Source organism: Heliconius melpomene, chromosome 11 (assembly GCF_056956725.1).
Source record: "Heliconius melpomene rosina isolate 202511_hmr_F chromosome 11, ASM5695672v1, whole genome shotgun sequence".
NCBI classification, from domain to species: domain Eukaryota; kingdom Metazoa; phylum Arthropoda; class Insecta; order Lepidoptera; family Nymphalidae; genus Heliconius; species Heliconius melpomene.
Genome location: NC_140399.1, coordinates 4,998,514 through 5,022,054, shown reverse-complemented (window position 1 = coordinate 5,022,054; position 23,541 = coordinate 4,998,514). Strand labels below are relative to the sequence as shown.

Below are 23,541 nucleotides of genomic sequence, written 5' to 3'. Positions count from 1 at the left end.
ATTTTTTTTACCCCTCCAATGAACCGTTATACGAAAATTAGAAGAACTCCTATTTTTTATTCAGAATAATATTATCCTAATGAGGGTTGATTTCGTTGAGAAGTGAGGCCAAAAGGAAAAACTTTCGATCAGTAACGATTGAATGTTGTCGAGTGATTGTCAGACATCATTAATTTGGTAACGGAAATTACTTTGAAGAGAGTAAAAGTTAAAAAGATACAAAAGTTATTTTTATATTTTTAACAACAACATCAAAAAGCGTTATATAATAAAAGTATAAGCAACTCTGTCTCACGCTTTCAAAGGGATGTGTTGTGCTAGCAATTTTATCCGTATTTTCCATTATGTTTGAATTTTCATGAAATTGGCCGGCTAGTGGTAGTACTTTTATATTAATATCTATATACGTAAAATTATTCATTAATAATTTCACTTTTAGCTTCACTAAGGTTAGCTGTGTTTTATATGTTTCTTTTTCATACATTGAAAATAGAAAAAATGAAAATAGAAAATAGTCAAAGGTTTATTTTTATTTCTCGTTCCAAAAACACTTCATTAAAAGCGTATAAATTAATATTCAGATCCGAAAATATTCAAAGACGGAAAAAGAAATCTACCTGTCAACCTCTCCATTTTAAATGTTGTCGGAGCCAACGTAATGCGTTAACATTGTCGTTCATTTACAAGAAAGAAAGGTCTCTATAAACAAAGACAACTTCTTAAAACTCATTAAATTTTATTCCAATGTCGTTTAAATTTAAATTGCAATTTGCACAAGCATCTTCTAACATGGAATTCTCTGGAATTATATTATTATTCTTAAACGTAGTCTGTAGATTTTAACTTAAATGTGGTTTCTGTGTATATGTGTAATATATTATTATTACTATGCGTGCATTGCGGGGTATCTAAAGAATTTTTAAGAAAGCTGTACTAGGGATTTTTTTTTTATATTCAGTTATATTTCCCAGTTATGCTTAAACCTCAAAAAGAAGATAAATGATACGTCATTCTGTTTATGTTTTTTTTCTTGTCTATCTTAACAGAAACATGATTATTACAATATAATTTTATAATACTGATCGGAACTAACTGTAAAAAAGTAGCAACATTCAGTAATGTAATAAAATTAGTAGAATCTGCTTAAAATATTTTCCTTAGAAGATAAATCAGGTTTTTATGTTAAAATAGAATTTTAAGTGTTATGTTCTTCGCCCTGATAGCAAGATGAATTGCGGCGTTGAGTTCCGCCACTCAATAAACAATGCCTTTAAAATTCCACGGAAAGTGAGAAACACAGTGTCCTAACACTAGGTTCCCTCTGCTAACCCTGCCATATACTCAAAAGAGCGTGAAGCTGAAAAAAAATGTTAAAATATTCTCCCAAAGGCATTTAGTATTAAAAGTTAATAATTCGGCTATCAAATAAAACAAATAGCAAACGGAAAACTCGTTCGGGTCACATTAGCATCCGCATATTATATCCGATACCGTAATCTACCATTTCTAAACTTTTGGAGGGTAGCCGCATTATTAAAGTTATTATGAACCCCCGCTTTATTGGACTGGACGTGTATAGTGTCTTATAGGGAAATTGCCGAGACTGCCACCAGCTATTACATGCGAATAGTTTTAAACTAACGCCCGAAAGTTTATGTATTAATCTAGTGTTGTATTTGCAATGAATTTGTAACACTGTAACACTTTATGGTCTCGCTAGTGTTGTAAACATGATTAAATATGTCAATAAGTATATATTATTTTATTATTATTTTTATGTATGATTTATTTATTTTTTAATATATACCTGTACAAAAAAGGTCACTCCAGGGAAAGTAGAAGTGTTCAAAAGAAAGTATTGTAAAAAATCAAAAGTAAGTTAGGATTTATTTGTCTAATAATAAATTATATGAACGTACAAAACAGTTATTTCCACAGGCTATTTATGTCGGTAGAAATTTTTCTTACTTTAATTTCCATTGTTGAAATGAAACTGAATTTATCTAAAATAATTAAATATTTTTTTCTTTAATTTGGTATATATACATTATACTTTCAGAGGACAATTCTAAATAAGAATTCCTCAAAGACAAAATTTATTTGTATTTACTCTGTGTTAAGCTTTTCGTTATTAAAATTATCAATTCTTATTGACATTCAAGAAATAAATTTGAATTTGAGGCCGAGTGGCTTAGAGTTTCACTGTAACTGTAACGAGACGGTTGTGAGTTCAATCTCCACTCGGGGCTATGAACTATTTTCATTTCAACGCAAAGTGGGGTGGTGTCTTTAAACAAATTTTCTTCTGCCTACCCTACGTATGCACGATACATAAGATCTAACTATCATCATAACTTTTAAAACAGTTTTTATATAAAATTGTAAGATTTAATAGAGTAAAAGCAGTATAATATAAGTTTTGTAACAGTTAAACACAACAATGCCTTTTGATATTTATTACCGAAAACGCGAAAAAAACTAGCTTAGTATATTTTAAATCTCTAAACTCACTAAGTATGTGTACCCGTGCAGATAAATAGTATTTAATAATAATCCCTAAATTTATCATCATTTATTTACACCAATACTTAAAAAATATTTGCTATAAATAGAGGAAATATTTCAGAATTGCTGCAATTTAAAAGTTCGATCAACCCTGTCACACGGCGAGGTACAATAGGACCACAACGGGACGCTATCTCAAACAAGATTTCTTTCACTAAATTCGGAACCATAATTTAACGTCAACATGTCGGTTGACGGCAACAAAAACTTTAATCTCACAAAATAAATCTATTATTTACAATTTAATTGTAATAGTTACATTGTAAGTATTTGTATTTTGTTAGTTTTTTTAAATTTAATTCGTTTATTTTTGTTTTAATTCTCCCTTTATTCTGCATTGGCAGGGTAGACAGAGAGATCCTGTTGAAGATATTCCATTAACCGTAACATACCGTAACATACCGTAACACTGTGTTTAATGACAGAACTTTGGAATACACTTTTGGCTAACAATGCGAACTATTGTTTTTATACGAGTATATCAGAATAAGAATATATGAATTTCAAACTTTAACTTGGAGGACAGTCGTTTGGCAAGGGCACAAGCGTAAACGAGACAGGTTGTCAGTTCGATTCCCACTCGAGGTAATTAAATATATAATATTTCCATTTCTTCTCTCTGTCGAGGCAAAGGCCAATCAAAACGCAATGTCTCTAGAATTCTGTGGAAAATGAGGCACGCCTTGGTTACTGTGTGCGGGATACAGCGTGATTCTAAAAAAAATTAACTCTTAACTATACATTTAATGGGTAAATTTAATCGTTATAAAGAACAAAGATTTGTAAAGTGAAAACAATATATTAAGCAATTAAGCACAATATCATAATAGCCAATATATTATACCCCGACTAAAATAAGTAGATGTACGTGAATGCAAAATTCAAACGACCGCCATTAAACGAAATGAGGCTAGACATTCAAACATCTCCTGACATTTCCCAGTGTCATTACCGTGGTCCCCATTTCTGCGCGTCCCCATATTTGATAATATATGAAATTATTTTTTAAATCCTCGTAAAAAATCTTTTGTTAGAAACCAGTCGTGGCGCAGGGGAACAAAGTGTGACTGTAAAAGCAACTGGTTGTGGGTTCGATCCCCTGGAAATGAAATATTTATTTAATTATATATTTTATTTCTTCGCTCTGGTGTCGAGGTAAAGTGCGGCGTTGAGTTCCGTCACTCAACACGCAATACCTCCAGAATTCTGCGGAAAGTGGAGAACAGAGCGTCTTAACACTAGGTTGTTGCTGTGTGCGGGATACAGCGTGAAGCTGATTTAATTTAATTTTAATTTTACTTTTTTAGTATAGAAATGAATGACGAATTCTTATAAAAAATAGTATGAATATTCTTCATTATTAATATACTTTAAACTTATTTCTCATCTTGACCTGTATTTCGTATTGCCACTTGACTTCTATCATTGGAGAATAAATTTTCGTATTATACGTACTCGTGTGTTTTAAGGAATTTATTAATGATACTCGTAAACATGAGCTATTCCATAACATGTTTTTTTTTATTTTTTCGGAAATTCGGAAAGCAATGTGGCGTTGATTGGCGAAACTCTAAGCCGCGTCAGAGCTAAGGAATGAAAATATTAAATATTTAATTTCCTTGAGTGGGAATCGAACTCATACCATCTCGCGTTTACAGTCACACTATACAAGCAACTATATAGCAATAGATTTTCTTGAAGCAAAACACTAGTAATTGAGTACCTACTTATCATTTATATATAACTAATATAAATTCATAATAATTTTAATAAATTGCACTCTTACGTAATTTTTAAATATTAAAGTTTCTAAATCCTTAAATAAAATAGATTTGATATGCTTGTAGCAAATAAAAATAGTTACAAAAACCATTATTAATCAAAAAGGTAAAATGTCTTTTCTACATAAAACAATTTTTTATAACTTAAAAGAGAATAATGCCCGAAGGTTTATATTGCTTCATTAAAAAAAACTACCGCTCGAGAAAAATAGTATCATGCTTCCTCCCAGTTATTCTCTATTTGCACGGCATTAGCCTTATAAATAAGCGCTATCTTTCCTGCAATTATCGCCCTATTTATGGGCGGAAAGTGTCGACCTCCGATACAGGGCCGGACTCGATACTGTTATTATCGAAACAAGTGATAATTAAATTAAATTAAATATTGTATAAAGTTGCGTTAGTATTTTTTTTTACTTGATAGCGTCCCTAACCTATATATTATTATTACTTCTATGTATTTATAATAACTGTTAAAGACTTTATTTAAATTTTTTTTTTGCTAATGATGACTACTTTAAAATTATATTTCACAAAATTATTTAGTTAATAATTTATACCAAATTTTGCGCGGAATATAAAGGTATAACTAAATAAAACGAAATTACTAAGTAATATTCGGCTTTTTTTTAAATAAAATTGAAGTGGTCAGCTATGATTTGAAAATTACCGTGCTTTTTTTTTAAGTGCACGATACTGAAATACAAACAAAAAATTGTATAAATTTAGCTTTGTCTGTCTTTCAATTTGACCAGTATAACCTCTGGAACAGCTGAACTGATATAGGCACAGTCATTGGCCGTTTGGGGTTATGGATCAACACAGGCTACTTTATGTCACAGAATAACCAATCAATTTTTCCTAAATAAACTTAACTTACTAGTTACTTAATAACATTAAATAATAAAAGAAGCGGGCAAAACCGCGCGCCGGCCACTAGCATAGATATAGTATTACTTCGTATTGCGTGTCTAACAGGAAATAAACATAATGTAAACTATTTACGTGATCTAATATGGTATGAACTTGTTTTTGTTTACAATCTAATGTATTGGACGAAGAACTTTAATTATTTGTTTTAGCCGTCACGACCACATTGCTTTAAACTAATAAAAGTGATTTTACATTATTAAATAATTAAATTTAAATTAAAAAAAAAATCAAATAATTTCAATTGAAGCAGTCGTGGCGCAGCGGCACAAGGGTGAGACTGTAATGCGACGGTGGGTTCGATCCCCACTCGAGGAAGTGAAATATTTATTTACGTTTATTTTTCCATCGTTTCGCTCTGGTGTCGAGGCAAAGCGCGGCGTTGAGTTCTGCCACTCAACACGCAATGTCTCCAGAATTCAGCAGAAAGTGGGGAACGGGGTGTCTTAACACTAGGATCCCTCTGCCTACCCTGCAGTGTGCGGGATACAGCGTGAAGCTGATTGAATTTTAATTCTTATTTATTTCTCAATTAATCCAACACACATATTAACTCTTTTAAAAATATATTTTGTTGTTTCGTAGCTTACGCTTTTAGTATTAAAACAGATAATTTTGGCCAAAATTGTACCAAAAAATCCACCTTCCACCACCTACGCAATACGTAAGCATTTAATTTCACATACAGGCTGCATTTAGATAGAGCATCAAGGGATTTGCGTAAGGCACGTGCTGGAACGTTCCGCCCGGCAGCAATTTAAAACCCATAAAAATACGTGAATTTTATTCGCATCACATAAAATGAAGGAGATTCGGATTTACTTTTTTGTTGTCTAATATACTCGTACATATGTATACTTAAATTGTTGAATGAACAATTTGAAATTATATCTTTTCTTTTTTTCTTATATTCAAATGTGTATTGTTTTTCACTATTAACAATTCGTAAGACCCTATTAAAAACAATATTTTTTTAATAAATATTTTAATTAAAGTTTGTGTTATTTTAGATAACACAAACATAACAGATATCGTTACAAAGTTATTTTTAATGAAATATAAATAAAATCATGATTTTAAAGTACCAACAACTGAATCTATTGACGAAAATATCAAAGAAATACCGAACGTCAATAAATAAATATTCGTAACTAACTTGGTACCGATAGAGTTTGACTCTAGGGATTGCCCTACAATTTTGTTATATATTGTTTTTTTTAGATCCAACACTTCTTGTTTTATTCTAAGATTCATTGAAACAGAATGCAAAAAAGGAAATTTATACGTACTCGTACATATATATTTAAACTGTTAGTCCATTCGCAAAGTACTTTTTATAATAGCGAGTGCCTTTTATGAGGTTTTTTTGATGAATATATTTTTGCGTTATAATAAAATGATGTCACGTAAAGTAATCTGTGCAGCCGTCAACTTTAACGACGTCAGCTTCAGCGTTCTCTTACAATAGCTGGTTTTGGAAAGAATTGACAATTCGCCTTTAATGCGATTTACAGGTTTTTTTAAACAGAAAATAATTTTATAAATTAAATAATGAAATTTTATACACGGTAAAAAATATGTTGACTATGTATATTTGGTAAACTTTCACGTAAAAACTACTAAGCAAATGCCCGCAAATTAATTAAAACCTCCGTTGACCTACAATTATACGATAGGTAATAAGTGAGAACTTTTTGTACAAGTGAAGGAAATAATCTCAAAAATGCAAAATTATAATAATATAAAAAATCCTACAAATTTATAATAGTTTTTAATTTCACACAAAATGAAAGCGTACGGTCGTACGCTTTCATTTTGTGCTGTCGCAAACTTAAGTTTGTCAACTTTTATAATTCGTACATTCTGTTGAACCATAATTCTGAAATTGGTACGGAACCTTCGGTGGGCGAGTCCGACTCACACTTAACTCAATTTTTCTTTAGATGTGACTATACTTCACATATCTAAAGAAAAACCGAGTTGTCAAAAGTTTGTCATTTTATCTGGCGTAACAGACTGAAAATAAGAGTGTATTAGGATGATTTGTATACAAAACGTTTAATTGAAGGGTAATCTCATAAATAATACATAACATATTTATAATTTAACAAATTTCCTACCTATGATATAAACTACAATTTTATTGTGCATGCTTATTCTTTTTTTAATAGAGTTTAGAGTTTTGATTCAATAGTGGTAGTAAAATACATACATTTAAATCCACAGCGAGAACAAAGCTGAACCACAATAGCGTAAAGTAAATTTTGTCCACAAAAAAAATAAAAATAGAAATATATGTATCACTACACAAACATTTATAGTTTATAGGAAAAGTCGTAAAAAATTAAAAAAATAGTATACAAAACTCACCTATCGTTGTTAGCGCCAGCGTGCACCAATAATAACTTTGTAGATACTGTTTCACTACATCTGCAGTCTCTGTGTCGTGGTACACCCAGTTTTTACTACCGAACCCATTGTTTTTGTATATTATATGGTACAAGCACCCATTCCAATGAAATATCACTAACAAATAATGAATTAAACTTGTCGATCTAAAAAGATTAGGATAGTTTGTGTGTCGTTCAGTGCGGTCCATGAATGCCCAGAAACGGTATATCTTTACCAATCTGAAGGAGCGCAAAATGGAATTAAATCCTATGGACAAGTAAAGGAAGTCCAAAGGCAGTAAACAGAGGCAATCGATGTAAAACGTTGTAGAATTCATATAATGAGCCCTCAGCTTCGCCGCGTCCGTTTGTAAAACGCCGTCTTCTAAATATCCCGTCCGAAAGTGAAACAAAATGTCTGCTAAGTATAGAAAATCTGAGAAGTAATCTAGGCAGAACCAAACTATCAGCGTCTCTCCTGAAACAAAACAATCATATATTAGTATAGGGACAAGAAAAGTCATCTAATCTAATCTAGCTTCACGCTATAACCCTAGCGGGGTAGTCAGAGAGGAGTGACCCTCAAATGCTACGGTCTCTGCATACCTCTTTCACCTCGTCCACTGTCTTACATGTCCTCCGGGGGGTCCTTAAGCTTTTTACGTGACCTTCTTCCAGTATCTTTGATACTGTGTTTTCGAAGGTCTCCCCCTACCGCTATAACCGCGGCAGAAAAGTCATTAAGAAATAAAAAAAAATGTTTTATGAACCTTATAGCTTGTTGTTAAACGTGTTAACTCTTCCAAATAGGAATCATAATAAAACTCGTAACAAACTCACTCACATTAAAATACAACATAAAAACTCGAACGGTAAAACATTGACAAGCACATAAAAACCTTAACCTTCCTACCATCAAATTTTCCCTCGGCGTGCAATGTTAAACTCGTAAAAGCAATTCAGGTAAGTAGTTTAATTCTTTAGGAAACAAGTTAAGGGAAACTATGCGTTGGAAGCTCCAAGTCGCGGCAACCTAGTTCGTTTTACTAATCTAGGCAGCCATCTTAAACGAACGTCTTTTGCATAAGAAATAGAATCAAAATTGGTTTTTTATCCATTTAAACATTTTCATTCAACTCCATCCGAAGATGAAAACGGACGAAGGTGTTATATAGAATATTTTCTATCAAAAACTTGGAAAATATGTTAAAAGAAAATTTGATGTCGATAGAAGTTACTATAAAAATATTTAAGTCTAATCTATATTTAAGTCTATTTAAATTAAAAGGCTATGTGATACTTACCATTAATTTCTTGAAATGCGAACCTATATACGATGACCCAGAGGTTGTAAAGGAAGGCGAGTGAGACCACCATGGACCAATAATAGCACAAACGGCCAGCAGGATCGAATACGAAAGACCAATTCGGCCCCGTGCGTAGCCGCCCGCTGGTGTACGTCGAGCGTCGGCGGAGACCTCCTCTGCTTACGCTGGGAACAAAAATATAAATTATATTTGGAAGTTATTGCTTCTGTCATTTCAAAAAATGGTGTAAAGATCTTCTCATATCTTTTTTTTCAGCTTCACGCAGTATCCCGCATATAGCAAGTAGGCCAAATTACCCAAGGGTTAAGCCACCTTACCTCAGTACCTTTTGATAAGTAATACATTACTTTTCATTATTGATGCGCTATAATATTGCTTTAGATATTACATTAGAATTTACTCTTATATTATTTATCAAATCTACCATACCTTAAACATATGCATAATTTATATAGAATTATACAATTAAATATACGTAAACTGAATTACAATATATTGATATTCATTTCAATCTCGGCATTAGCATAAATCAAACCCGTTAGTACAAACAGTGTGGTAATTTGAGACGTTTACAGATATCTGATGTTCTATTAGATATCAGATAGATAATTTATGTACTATTATTTCAATAGAATACGAATCAAGCATTACTAATTACGCTAATTGTATCTATACAATCTATACATATATCTACATTTATCTAAAATAAAAAATCAGCTTCACGCTGTATCCCGCACACAACAGGGTAGGCAGAGGGAACATATTGTTAAGACACTCTGTTCTCTACTTTCCGCCGAATTCTGGAGGCATTGGCGAAGTTCAACGCTGCGCTTTTGCCTCTATACCAGAGCGGAGAAACGGAAATATAAATTTAAGTAAATATTTCGTTTCGTAAATATTTAGTGGGAATCGAACCCATAACCGTCGCATGACAGTCACACCCTTGTGAACCACCCAGAAATCAATTTTCACGCTGTATCCCGCACACAGCAGGGTAGGCAGAGGGAACCTAGGCTTAAGACACTCCACACTTTCCGCCAAATTCTAGAGACATTGTGTGCTGAATGACGGAATATAAATTTAAATTAATATTTCATTTCGATGAATAAGGATCGAACCCATAACCAGTAACGGCTGACATCACTAATTACGTAAATTCTATGTATATATGTACATACATATATATCTATACAAATCGAATATATGGATAGCAACAAACTTTACACCAAATAACAAAGTGACTAGGCTAACATTTAGTTTGGCTGTTTGTTCTGACTTCAGATACTGTGCTCGATATCAGGACGTACATCCTCGATGTACCAGGTGAAATAATTGAATATCTCCCTTACCACATGAGAGAGAGAGTACGCCACAAGGATAGGAGTGTTTCCAATTAATACGTGAGGCTGTGCTGGGTACCAATAATGGCAGATTCATTATCTTTGACTGACACAATTTGAATAGCTAGCTTGTATATTCGGCGACTATGGTGAATGAACTGTATAGCTAGTTTTAATACATTAAAAAATGGTAGAATTAAATATTATAATTTATTTATTATATGGAATTAATTATTATATTAGGTACTTAATACGCCAAAGCGTAAAATCTAAATGAAATAATTAAATAAATTATTCTTGATACTTTTATCACGTAGGTAGATGGTAAATAAAGATTTGTGAAAGAATTTTTTTTTGTATTATATTACATTTTAATAATTGAAACATGGGTTAATTCTTATAAAAACTAAACAACATGTAGCAAAAATCATGAATGTAAACTTGAACAATATGAACACGAATACAGCAGAAAGTGGGGAACGGAGTGTCTAACACTAGGTTCCTTCCTACCCTGCGTGAAGCTGATTTGAAAAATATAACGTACCTAACTTGTTCGTACTAAATTACTTTAGAACAATAAAATAACTGAATTAGATACACTACCGCTAGACAAACAATTGCGTTCTATAAGTTCGAGCTTGATTAAATAAAGGAACTAAATATAGAGACAATGCTTGCTGAGGCTACAACTTGTGAAACGGCAATTTACGTTTTCGAAGTGCATTGAAATGAATTAGCTATTATTGACGGTATATTTTTTAAATCTAAACGCGACAGGTTGTGGGATCGGTTCCCGCTCGAGAAAATGAAATTCGTAATTCTGGGAAGCGGTAAATGGGAAGCGGAGTGTCTTAACACTAGGCCCTCTGTCTACTCTGCTATATGCGGGATAGAGCGTGAAGGTGATATTGATATTTTACAATAAATAGATAAATAATAGTACATAGTCATTTATAAAATAGTGTTACTTGTGAAATTTCCGTAAACTTTAATGTAAATGAATTAAACAGGAAGTTTACAAATATATGTATGTAATAAAATATAGATTTTACGTTTTTTATCACTATATAATTGGCATCCCGAAAACGATTGTGTCCGTACATAGAATTCCTTTTAAAAACATTAATGTGAAATGTGTTCTCTCGGGATAAAATTCAAGCTTTAAATTTCACTGGTTTTTTTTATATCCGCGATGAGCATTTTTCAATGACATATAAAAATTGAAGATCTAAAAATTTTATGAACATCCATAACAGTCCAGCTTTCAAAAAAAATGTCACCATATTGAAAGACGTTCAGTGTCTGTTTGTGATTTCAAAATAAGAATGTTTTTTTTCATCCTAGCCCACAAACAAACAATTTTAAAATTTGTGTCTGTCTTTCTGTTTGTACGGACTAATCTCCAGAACTGCAGAATGATTATTATGGAACAATCAATGCCCTATAGACAAGGTAGAGGAGCAACATGTAGGCTACTTTTTTTCCTAGAACTCCCCATGGGATAAAGAGTTACAAGGGGAACACTGCGTTGGCTGTTTCTATTAAATACGATAGCTATAATATAGATTATTTTCATGAAAAGGAATAAATAAAATAATAAAAGAGAGAGAGAGATAATTTATTACCTGTCAGTACCATTACAATGTGGAGCAGCGAGGTGATTTTGGGAATGATGGGGCGCGGGCGTGGCGGGTGTGTGAGGCGTGCTGCGCCACCCACTCAACAGAGGCGCTTCACTGGCACCCAACAATTTTAACCTATATAAAGCAAAATTTATATATTAATATTAATTTGAAGTTAAGTTTTGAATAAAATAAATATAGTAAAGAAATAAAATCTGGTCAAGTGCGAGTCGGACTCGCCAATCTAAGCTTTCGTACTAATTTCAGGATTGTAGTTCAACGAGAAGAACAACTTATAAAAGTTTACAAATTTAAGTTTGCGGGTGTAAGGACTCGTTTTGTGAAATGGACTACAAATATAAATTTGTAATTATTTTCTTCTATGAAATACCTATAAATTTTCACTTTTCAGTTTTTTTCAAAAAAAAAAAAATATTTTATATGAATAGGTATTTCTGTTTGTTATTTCAAAAAACTATTGTTACAAGTGTAAATGTGGATAGATTTAGGTGAAAAAAACAATAAAAGCAGTGGAATTGTGTCAAACGGACACAGTCGCTTGTAGGCGGAAGCCTTGATTAGAAGGTATCTAGTGTGTAGTGTTGTTATTGAGTGATACATATCACTTATTGTAATTACGTGGGACCTCTGTCCGAGTACGTTGGAAACATATAGACGGTATGTGTTTTTATCGTGTTTATTTTAAAACCGTTAACCGCTTTCGTTTTCTAACACTATATATATTTTTAAAGTTCTGAAAAAAGAACCACAAAAACTAAATAAAGTTATACGAAAAAGGCAACAACCATTATAAATTGATTTTCCAATGCATCGTGGGAGGGCTAAAGAAACTTGTAGGATGTAAGCTATCGAACTGAGAAATGAAGATATAAATGTTCAAAAACATGATCTTTTCCACTGCGACGATACCCCTCGGTGCTCATCGCCTTACTACCTTAATATAGCGAAAGTAATATATTACAATTTTCAGAATATGGACAGGAATCGAAATATTTTAGAAAAATATAATATCTCTATCTTATGAATTTTATATTGAATCTTTGTATGTTTGGGTCAATTTAGATATTTACTCTATCTTTAAATTCAAAAATGCATTTTTTATTTAACCTACATGTACCTATAACAATAATACATTTTTTAAAAAAAAAATAGGGTTAACCGTTTTTTTATCGATAAAAGCAGAAGGCCATCGAGTCAACACTTGTGATTAAGGCACCCTCAAGAGGAGGGCCCTCGCTTCTCTCGGCAAACAAGAGACAGACTCTTGAACCACTCCACTGCTTACTTAACGGGAGCACCCCAGTTTAGACACGTAACGTTAAGAAAATTGATACCTTCCCGAAAGGTGGAACTGATAATGATGTTCGCCTTTTGTGGACGCACCTCCTTGGAAAGGACAATGTGGCCTATTACGTTCGGGTTTTATGCTAAATTTATCGATTTCTTAGTAAACTACTTAGGCTATAATAATAAAGAATGGCTAGAATATACCCTATACAAAAATTAATTTAAAAAAGATTGTTTCGTGATAATAATTGATATAAATTTGAGGATTACTTCTATAATATGAAGTAAAAGTTGAAAATATCTTGACATTAGGTATATATAAAGAAGTTGATAAAAAGTAATTTGTACTATGTAATATCAATATGCAATTGAAACAATCAGACACAAAAATATATATAAACACGTTTTGTTAAACTAATTTATGTACGGATTTCCGCATTAATAATTTAATTTAAACGAAAAATTAAAAAATATAAATATTTAAAAGAAAGGAAAAATGTGAAGATAAGACTAAAATATTTCCAGGTTGTTATATTATTTTATCGACGAAGACGGGTTGACAGATTCCAGTTTGCGCGATATCAGGTAAAATCGCTTCTCTATCTCGTTGAGCGCACCGAGCTACATGTTCTATTCTGTAACTCTAAATAAGGTTTGAAGTTCTTCTTAAAAGTATCTATGATTGTATCTACTACATTTTATATATTTAGTAATAATTTTCTTTATGCTGTATCCTGCACATAGCAACATGCAGAGGGAACCTGGGGACCTAGTGTTAATACTTACACTCCGTCCTTATTAAGAGACTTTCGTTTCCCACTTAATGTAACATACTGTAGGTATGTTCTATTTCCACTCGAGGAAATGAAATAATTCACAATTTCATACCTTCGCTCTGGTTTATTGTGTTTATTTCCTTCACTCAACATGCAAAGCATTCAGAATTGGTAAAAAATAGATTAATCAATAACGACTGAATTGACGGTTTATTTAAATTTTAATTAAAAACCAATAAAACATTAAAATAAATGAACATATTCACTCATAATATTGTAATTTTATTCATAACTTTGGTCTAGAAACTTCCTGCATTCCGGCACAGAAGTTCTCTACGAAAGTTACGCGGCTAAAAGTCGGTTGGAAGCGAGTTCCTTAAAATCCTTTTAGTTAATGAATGTGTTACAGCCCGTGATATTGCTTCCAGTTACTTTACTAATCAATTTGATTGGATTATACTTAGCGGAAAATAGTTTCAAATGGCTGCTAATGGAAAATATATCAAAATTATTTATCATATTGTTGTCGAGTGAAATGTTGTTTTAATTTCTCATGTTTATTAAAGTTTCATCTATCTTATGAATAATGAATACTTACTCACAATATTGTTCATTATATACAAATACACACACAAACATAATGCTAATGTGTAAGCTATATTACTGTAAAGTTTCATCTAAATCAGTTTAGTAGTTTTGGCTTGAAAGCGGAACAGACATCTATCATTACAAATTTTCATATTTATAATATTTGTAAGTAAGTATTTATAATATTAGTAGGATAGTACAATTATCAAACGATAATACCATGAACGTAGGAAGAGGAGGGAGCCAGGTGGGCCGTGCGCACCCTAGAATAATCTGGTGCCCACCTCGTAAATTTGACTTATAATAAAACTAGCGACCCTCTTGCGACTTCGCCCGCTTTTACTACTGGATTATTCATATAATGTATGTTTGCAAAGCATTTAAGATAATGTGAAAATAAATTAAACCCTAATGCAACCCGCATTTTCGTAGTTTCAATAAGGATTTTCCAATTGTTTTACACAGCAAGGATTTTTTAGTAGGTACCGTAATTTTAAATCTGTGCTACTAATCTTTTCAAGTACTTATTAAAATATATTTAAATGACTATTTTTAGATAGTTAAATGACTATTTATAAACGGAAGAAATTATAAACAAAAACCTACTTACTAATACTAAACTACTACACAAAATATGAAACCAAATATATCGCGCTGAAATAATACATTCAACTCCAATTATCCAATACGTGCAAACGCATCTAAATCTTCGTTGCTATAGAGGCAGGCGGGTTTTTTTTTTCGAGCTTGTGGTTAATGCTGAAGAGAGTATTATGTCCCTGATGAAAAGCAAGCACTACGTGGCTGCCTGTGAGGAAAATTAAATAGAATGCATCGGCCGGGATCGAATCCGGGCCGCCCGCGTGGCAGGCGAGCATTCTACCACTAAACCAACGATGCGTGTAAGGCAGGCGGGCGCGGCGGACGCATGGCGAGTGGAAAGCCGTTTCGCAGCAAGGATTTTTTGATATTGTAACAACTTCTAAAGTACTTTTAAAATGAAAAACAGTAAAAGACAGCTTTGGTCTACATTAAATGGCCAACGTAACTAATATACTTATTTATATGCCGAGAGTAAGGGATAAGTGAAACTTAAGTAACATACAGCTGATGTGTCAACGGCGTGATGTGTCAACAATTAAATGCGTTTTTCTGTAAAACTATTCGCAATTTCGAAATATTAATATTATAAGCAAATTTTATCTTCGTTTAACGTAGAAAATTAATAAAGTATTTTAAAGGATAAGGATTAATACCATTATGGAAAAATATCCCTCACAATAAAAAATATATTGAAATTACAATTTTTATACAGAAATATGATCACTACACGTTATTATTAAAAGATACGAATATGCCATCGCGGACTTTTTTGTAGATCTTATTAAGAGGAACAATACTCCAGTACATTATTTTCATGTAGTACTTACCATTAAAGCAGCGCATGCGCGAAAGTGTCTCAACGGGTAGGACTTTATACATATTTATCGTATTTATGTTAATTTACATAAGAATGTACAAATAATAAACTATATATAAACCTTCTTCGGAAAATACTCGACCTAATGGTGAAAACTGCATTTAAATCCGTTGTGTGGTTTAGAAGAAGAAGAGTTAGAAACAACAGACAGACACGAAAAGCGACTTTGTTTTATAAGATATAGGATAAACCCCGATAAATAAAAAAACAACATTTACACGAACACATCTGTTCAAAGCTAAAGTACGGTACCCGTATTGCCAATTATTAAGTCACTTTAGTCTGTAGTAAATTATAATTTTTTTGAATGTCAAACAGTCTACTACCAGCGTGTTATATATATAAAATCGAAAGGTCACTCACTCATCACGAAATCTCAGAAACTACATGTGCTAGGAATCTCAAATTTTGCATAGGAGTTACTTATAGGACGTAGGTGCTCGATAAGACGGGAATTTGCAATATTCGACTTCTAAGGGGTTGTTTTTGGGGTCGAAAGTTTGTATGAAACTTCGTTACTACAAATGCTAGGAGTCTTAAATTTTGCATAGACGTCACTAGGACGTAGTCATGGAGACAGAAATTAATAATAACATAGTTCACGCGGGTGAAACTGCGAGCGGGGCGCTAGTCATATCTATATATATAAAAGGACTTGTCCTCACTGACTGAGATAAGACGCACGCACAGACGTAACCGCTGTGCGTAGAAACGTGGAATTTGGACAGATGTTTACTTTCGTAATCTGGACATCCACTAAGAAGGGATTTTGAAAAATGTTAACCCTAAAGGGGTGAAATAGGGGTTGAAAGTTTGTATGGAAAAAAATTAAATTTGCACCGATTTTTATAAAATTGTAAATTCAGACTCTTAAAAATATTTAATTGAATACGTGTTTCACGGTTTTTTAGAATTTACCCCCTAAGGGTGCCAATAAGGGGTTGAAAGTTTGTATGGAAAAATGTTTAAATCGCCACCGATTTTTATAAAATTTTAAATTTAGACTCTTAAAAATATTTCATTGAACACATGTTTCATAGTTTATTAGAATTCACCCCTAAATACGCAAACGAAGCAGCGCGCGTCCGCTAGTTTATGTATAAAATGTCAAATAAAATATATTTTAGGGTTTAGACATCGAAGTTCGAGCAAACATATACTAAATGACAATTTCTATACAATTTAGTCATTTATAAAATCATTATTAATAATATAGATGGCATATATTAAGAGGTTCATAACAGCGGACGAGGTGAAAGAGACCGTAGAGTTTGACGCTCTTCCGTTCCGTTCCGTTCCGTTACGCTAGGGATACACCGTGAAGTTAAGTTAAGTAATTAATAATATAATCGCAGTATTCTAATTTAAATTTCATCAAATCGGTATGCGTAAAGACCCAGATATTTTCTAATATATATAGATTCATATTCTAGGTCGACATTTTGTTTATATGACATTAAACTTTGTAACGATCCATACAAACTACGTGTTTATTTTCAGTTGGCAACTAAAATTTAACTTGCCTTTAAAGTTTGCTTTTGACCAGAGTAGTATTAATTTTGTGTTTAACTTAGTTATAGGAGACACAATTATTTAGATATGTATGTATGTATTTATATCATAATGTTAAAATAATTGGACAGTGAGGAAAGGTGTTCATTCTCATTCTCATTCTCATTTTCATTCTCTAATTAAATAGACTAAATTGTATAGAAATTGTCATTTAGTATATGTTTGCTCGAACTTCGATGTCTAAACCCTAAAATATATTTTATTTGACATTTTATACAGAAGCTCTACCTTTTTTGTATACCTATATGTAAAAATATTTAATATTCACCTAGCCTTATGTGACCGTCGCGAGCGCGATGAGAGGTCTAGCTCGCTGGCGGCGGAACACGCAGTACCGGCCTGCAGGGAGCCGCGCGACCCGCCCAGCCTTCGAGAGCCGAGCCGGCACGTCATCATTTCTGAAACAATTTAGTTTAAAATACTTTTAAAATTTTTGAAGCAATTTATTTATTAATTCTATTTTCAATTAAGGCTTCGATAGTCCAAAGTTATTGAAGCTATTGTGTGATATAGAAGGGTTGTGTTAAATATCGTCACGAAACATGTTCGGTTAACACTGGTCAGAGTGTCTGGACTCTATCTCTCTCCTTCTTTTTTTTTACTTTAAAATCAAAAATCCACAAAACAGGTATACAATAAGTTTTAAATAGTATAGTTCAGTTTGCTGTGCGAGAAATAGCGCATTGCACTAAGTTAAGAAGCTCTGCTCATATCCATATTTTCCATCCTTCAAATTATCTTGAAAGCAGTAAAAGCCAAAAAGACGTAATGTATATTTTATTCTCAAATAAGCCACATTACAGACTAAGACTATATTGTAAATGAATAAAGGTATTAATATTAACGTTTAAAATATAAATCATGTTCATTACTTAATTCTTATTTTTTTATGCAAAACGCGGCGTTGAGTTACGCCACTCAACAATGTAATACCTCGAGCTCGAGAATTCAGCAGAAAGTGTAGAACAGAAAATTATAATGGAACAGAGTTTCTTAGATCTAGGTTCAAAGGATTCCTCTGCCTATCCTGCTATATGCGGAATACAGCGTAAAGCCAAAAAATTATATATGTATATAAATACATATTTCATATTATCAAAATAATAATTATACCTTACATGAAGTAGTAGTATATCATCAACAAGCAACAAATACCATAAGTAAATAACTTAATCGTCGATCGTCAAAACAAAAACAAATAGAAATGCCAAAACCTTTTAATGTTTCGTAAGGACGAAGGTCAAATAAAAGGAAAACAATAGAGACAATGAAAGCGAGCCATCTTGCGAGGAAAATAAAATGAATAAATCGAATAAAGCCTATTCTTAGACGGGGCCTTTTTATAAACTGTCGTCCACAATTTAGTTCATTGAGGCGCCACTCCCCCAAAGTTCCGGTCCAAATTGCAAGGATAAAAGGAACTCTATCCTATCCCTCTGTAATCTTCGGAATAAATAAAAATCTAACGCAATCAACGATTTGTTTAGTAGTAATAAAACTTAATTGATGTGGGGAAATGTATACGAGAGTGAGAACGATGGTAGTGGGTTTAAATACTAATTAAGAAGATTTTTACGTTAAGCATAAAAAAATTATAAATAAAGCAAAATTAACAAAATCCAGTAGTGGCGCAGGGAAACGCGACGGGTTATGGTTTCGATCCCCAATCGAGGACATTAAATATTTATTAAAAATTTTATTTTCATTTCTTTGTACTGGTGTTGAGGCAAAGTAGGACGTCGATTTCCGCCCCTCAACCTCTAGAATTCGGTGAAAAATAGGGAACGGAGTGACTTAACACTAGGTTCCTCTGCCTATACTACTGTGATTTAATTTTAAATTTTTAATGTTCAAAATAACAAAAAAACGCATTAACCAAATAATATTTAAATTTCAACATCACTTTTGATAAGCTAATATACATTTCGAAAACTAACTCCATTACGTTTGAAAGCGCTACGAAAATTTCAATCGACGTGTATTTCGAAACGAAATATATGAACCAAGTTATCTCTCTTTCAATTTACTTAGAATGCAATTAGCACCAGAATTGAAAATGTAATAGGTAGATAAACGAGCTGTGACGTGACAAACGCTATATATAAACAAGTTTGTACGTCGGTCCGTATGTACGTAGCGTCGTTTCATTCACAGGCGGTGGTTTCGGTTAATTTTAATGACATTTTACGACGCACTGCGGAACCAGGGTTGGGAAGCCAATTCCGTTTACCGACTGACTTATCACGAGGTATTGCTACTCGGTTTACCTGATTAAATTCAATAAGCCATTTTTATTAAGAGATTAATTTATTATAATTTCAATTAGCACAGAACGGCCGGTGCTAGCGAGGGTGTCACGGTGAGAATGAAGAAGAACGTGCTGAGCTGGTTTGGACACGTCGAACGAATGAGTGATAAAAGAATGGCAAAAAAGATTTATGATGGAAAAGTGACTGGTAAGAGAGGTAGGAAGGTAGGGAGACTTCGGTTGACCTTCGAAAACACAGTATCAATGATACTGGAGGAAGGTCACGTCAAAAACATGAAGACCCCCGGAGGGCAAGAAGAGGTTGATGACAGTGAACGAGGTGAAAGAGGTATGTAGAGACCGTAGCGTTTGGCGCTCCGTTCTCTCCGACTACCCCACACATTTGAATCATATTTAATTATTTTGTAAGCTACTTAATGTTACGTTTCTCTATATATTAAACACTTCAAATGGTTTTCGATTTTTACGACGAAATTTTTTGCTTTTATTATAGATTTCTTATTCTAAACTATTAATTTCAAGATTGTTTCTACTCTATCTTTAGAGTATGATAATAAGAATATATAAAGGAATGCGTCGAATTTTAGCATCAAAGCGACCATATAACTTACAAAGCAAATTTAAAAGACGTGGTGGAATAAGTTTAGTGGTCTGCTCAGATATGTTGGCATCACAAGCACGCTATTTTCTAGCATAAAAATAGTTTAAAAATTGAATTAAATTGCTTTTAGTTCCAAAAATCTTACATTTATTTAATTTATATCTTTTAAATAATATCGTTCGTTTTTATTTTCACTTAGGTTATGGTTAGAATACTAAATAAAGACATTAGGACGTAGTTAGGTAATATTTGTGAGTATATTCGAACATTATTGGCATTTTGGACATTTTAGACTAGCACTGTATAGTTAAATTACGCGTACAAAATTATTCTAGTTTTAGTGATTGTTTCAGCAAATATTTGCATACTGTATCTGCAATGCGTCGGTGATAATAATGAATCTGTATTTTTTACTTTGAAAAATAATATCAAATATAAATAATGTCGAGTCTAAGTTTAGTTTAAGTAAATTTATTTATAATATTAATTTAGCTATAGTTCCTTTATTTGAAATAATTTGGGAAATATTATTTAATTGTTATTACTATATGAATGTTGTTTCATAATTGATCTTATATGGTCGAAAAAAATGTTAATGCTTTTTTAACTTTTTAGCTAAGATGTTCAGCTAATGTGGCAATGAAAGCGAAGAGATTCGACGGCCTTCAAGAAGCTTAGCTCGACAGACAGCCACGACGACGCTTAACGAACAGAAGAAAAAAAGAGAGGGAGATAGAAAAGAAGATAACAATGATTGCCATTGGACAATAGTGATATTTATACACTTCTGTTGCAGATCGTACAACAGATATGTTGTATATCGTTAATACTCCTGTATTTTAGTCACTTTCACAAATTGTTTTATGAAAAAAGAAATCACCTTTGACCTTTTTATTCCACATTCATTAAAATCTGTGAAATAGTTTGGTAATGATAGCACTAAATCTGCGCGCCTCAAAAGGCGAAATAATGAGAAACTGCATAAAGCTTCAAATACTTGAACCGTTGCATACGTGAGCTTTGTACGCGAGAACGAAATTATACGTAGAGATTATTCAATTCATAAACGAATAATATAATAACATTCTATTTAATAGAAGAATTATGTTATTGTATGTATGTATGCCTTTAGAATGCGTCAGTTGTGAGTTGTTGAAAAGATTTAGATTTTTTTGTACATTCTATTTCTATGTGTTATATATAACAAAAAGAATATAATTTATTTTTTTAATATCACAAATTTTGGCTATGATGTTTCCATATTAATTGGTATAGATGAAATAAACATAGTTCTTACATAATAAATTATAAGAATAACAGTATTAAATCGAAATACGTTATAGAATACTTTTATATATTTATTACTTATTAAGCTTCACGCTGCATACGATATAGAGGGAACCCCGTATAAATAATTCTGTAGGCATTGCGTGTTGAATGGTAGAACTCAACAACGTGCTTTGCCCCCACATCGGAGCGAAGAAATGAAAATATTAAAAATTTCATTTCTTCGAGTGGAAATTGAACCCACAAACTTGCTTTTACAGTCAAACGCTTGTGGGGCACTAGTGGTTTATTGTAAAAGCGCATGCGCATACAGTCATCATATATAGAGAATACTTAATTTTTAAAAAAAATATTATTAGTATAAAAATATCAGATACATGTTATAAATCAAAAAAGAATATTTAGAACCACCTAATAAATAAACACTGAAAATGCCTTACATTTGAATGTGCAAATTAATTCAAATATGTATTTAACATAAGAACTATTGTCACATTATAGCACCACTATTATCATAAACAGGGTAAACAGAGGGAATCTAGTGTTAATACACTCCGCACCCCACTTTTCGCCGAATTCTGGAGGTATTGTGTGCAACGCCGCACTTATCACCAAGGCAACTAAATAAAAATATAAATTTAAACAAATATTTTGTGGGATCGAACCCACAACCAATCGCGCTTACAGTCACACTTTGTGGCCCCGGCGCCACAACTGGCCTCAAAAAAAGGCTTAAAGTATATATGTGTTTATTTTAAAGACTGCTAGTTGCGCCGTAGATAACACGTAGCCGGCGGCGCACCGCACTGCGACGCGACATATCACTGAATATACCAGGGAAACGCAAAACAAGGTCCTTATTCAACAGCATGAGGTATAATTAGAAACAATATAATGTTCAAATAACTTAGGAATAAATTTAATTATACACTACATTAACGCTTCTAGTCTTTAATTTAGTATTCTTTATATATATGTATGTTGGTATTACTGGAAATTTTATTTACAATCACATATTTATTTTTATTTAATTCCCTTTTTGACATCCGTCGATTTTCTATCTTTTTTATAGAGATATAGACATGGACCCGTTATTTTTGAAATTTAGAACCAGAAGTTGGATATATTTCTTCTATTGAGCGGTGAAACCCGAAGCAGCGACTTCTTTTACCGGAGTAAGAGAACGTAGAAGTAGGACAATGTCAACACAACAACGACAACTTTGACTAAGATGGTATTTCTTTACATCTTATAGTCTAGTTGGTCGTTATGGTCCTTAGTAAGATATTTAATATTTATATATTTTTTTATATTTTAGTGAGATATCACGCTAAACTTTGGTTAACACAGCATTTTATTAATTTATTATCGTTTAGGTTGATTACTATTAATCTTCAAAATCAATTACAGTCTAGATCCTGCCCAGGCTTAATAGGTACCACAGAAAAAAAAATTACGTTCGCTTAGGAGAGCCGTAGGTGTGCGTGTACACACAAACAAACAGACAAAAGGGTTAGAAACCATATATTCATACTAGTGGGCCCGGACGCGGCTACGCCCGCGAAAATATAAGCCTAAATAACTAAAATAAGTTAAAAAATAATAATAAGTGGAGATTTAATATTAGAAAAAATATCTGAGTAACCGAAATGAACAAATCAAAGAAGTAAAAGTAACTAAAGGAAATTCTTATTATTAGAAAAA

The 23,541-nt window shown here is 32.4% G+C and overlaps 1 protein-coding gene across 5 annotated transcripts in view; it reads right to left on the bottom strand.

Moving 5' to 3' along the window:
- The window catches only part of LOC146534520 (cyclic nucleotide-gated channel alpha-3), a 79,473-nt gene that overhangs the window by 14,685 nt on the left and 41,247 nt on the right, over positions 1-23,541 (bottom strand). For all 5 annotated transcript variants that reach the window (XM_085193671.1, XM_085193670.1, XM_085193673.1 and 2 more), the window contains exons 4-7: positions 17,949-18,078; positions 11,960-12,091; positions 8,971-9,158; positions 7,647-8,144 (exon numbers count right to left, since the gene is read on the bottom strand). In XM_085193671.1, the coding sequence (XP_085049797.1) occupies positions 7,647-8,144; positions 8,971-9,158; positions 11,960-12,091; positions 17,949-18,076 (946 nt within the window). In that variant the 5' untranslated portion in view covers positions 18,077-18,078. The remainder of the gene's footprint in view (positions 1-7,646; positions 8,145-8,970; positions 9,159-11,959; positions 12,092-17,948; positions 18,079-23,541) is intronic.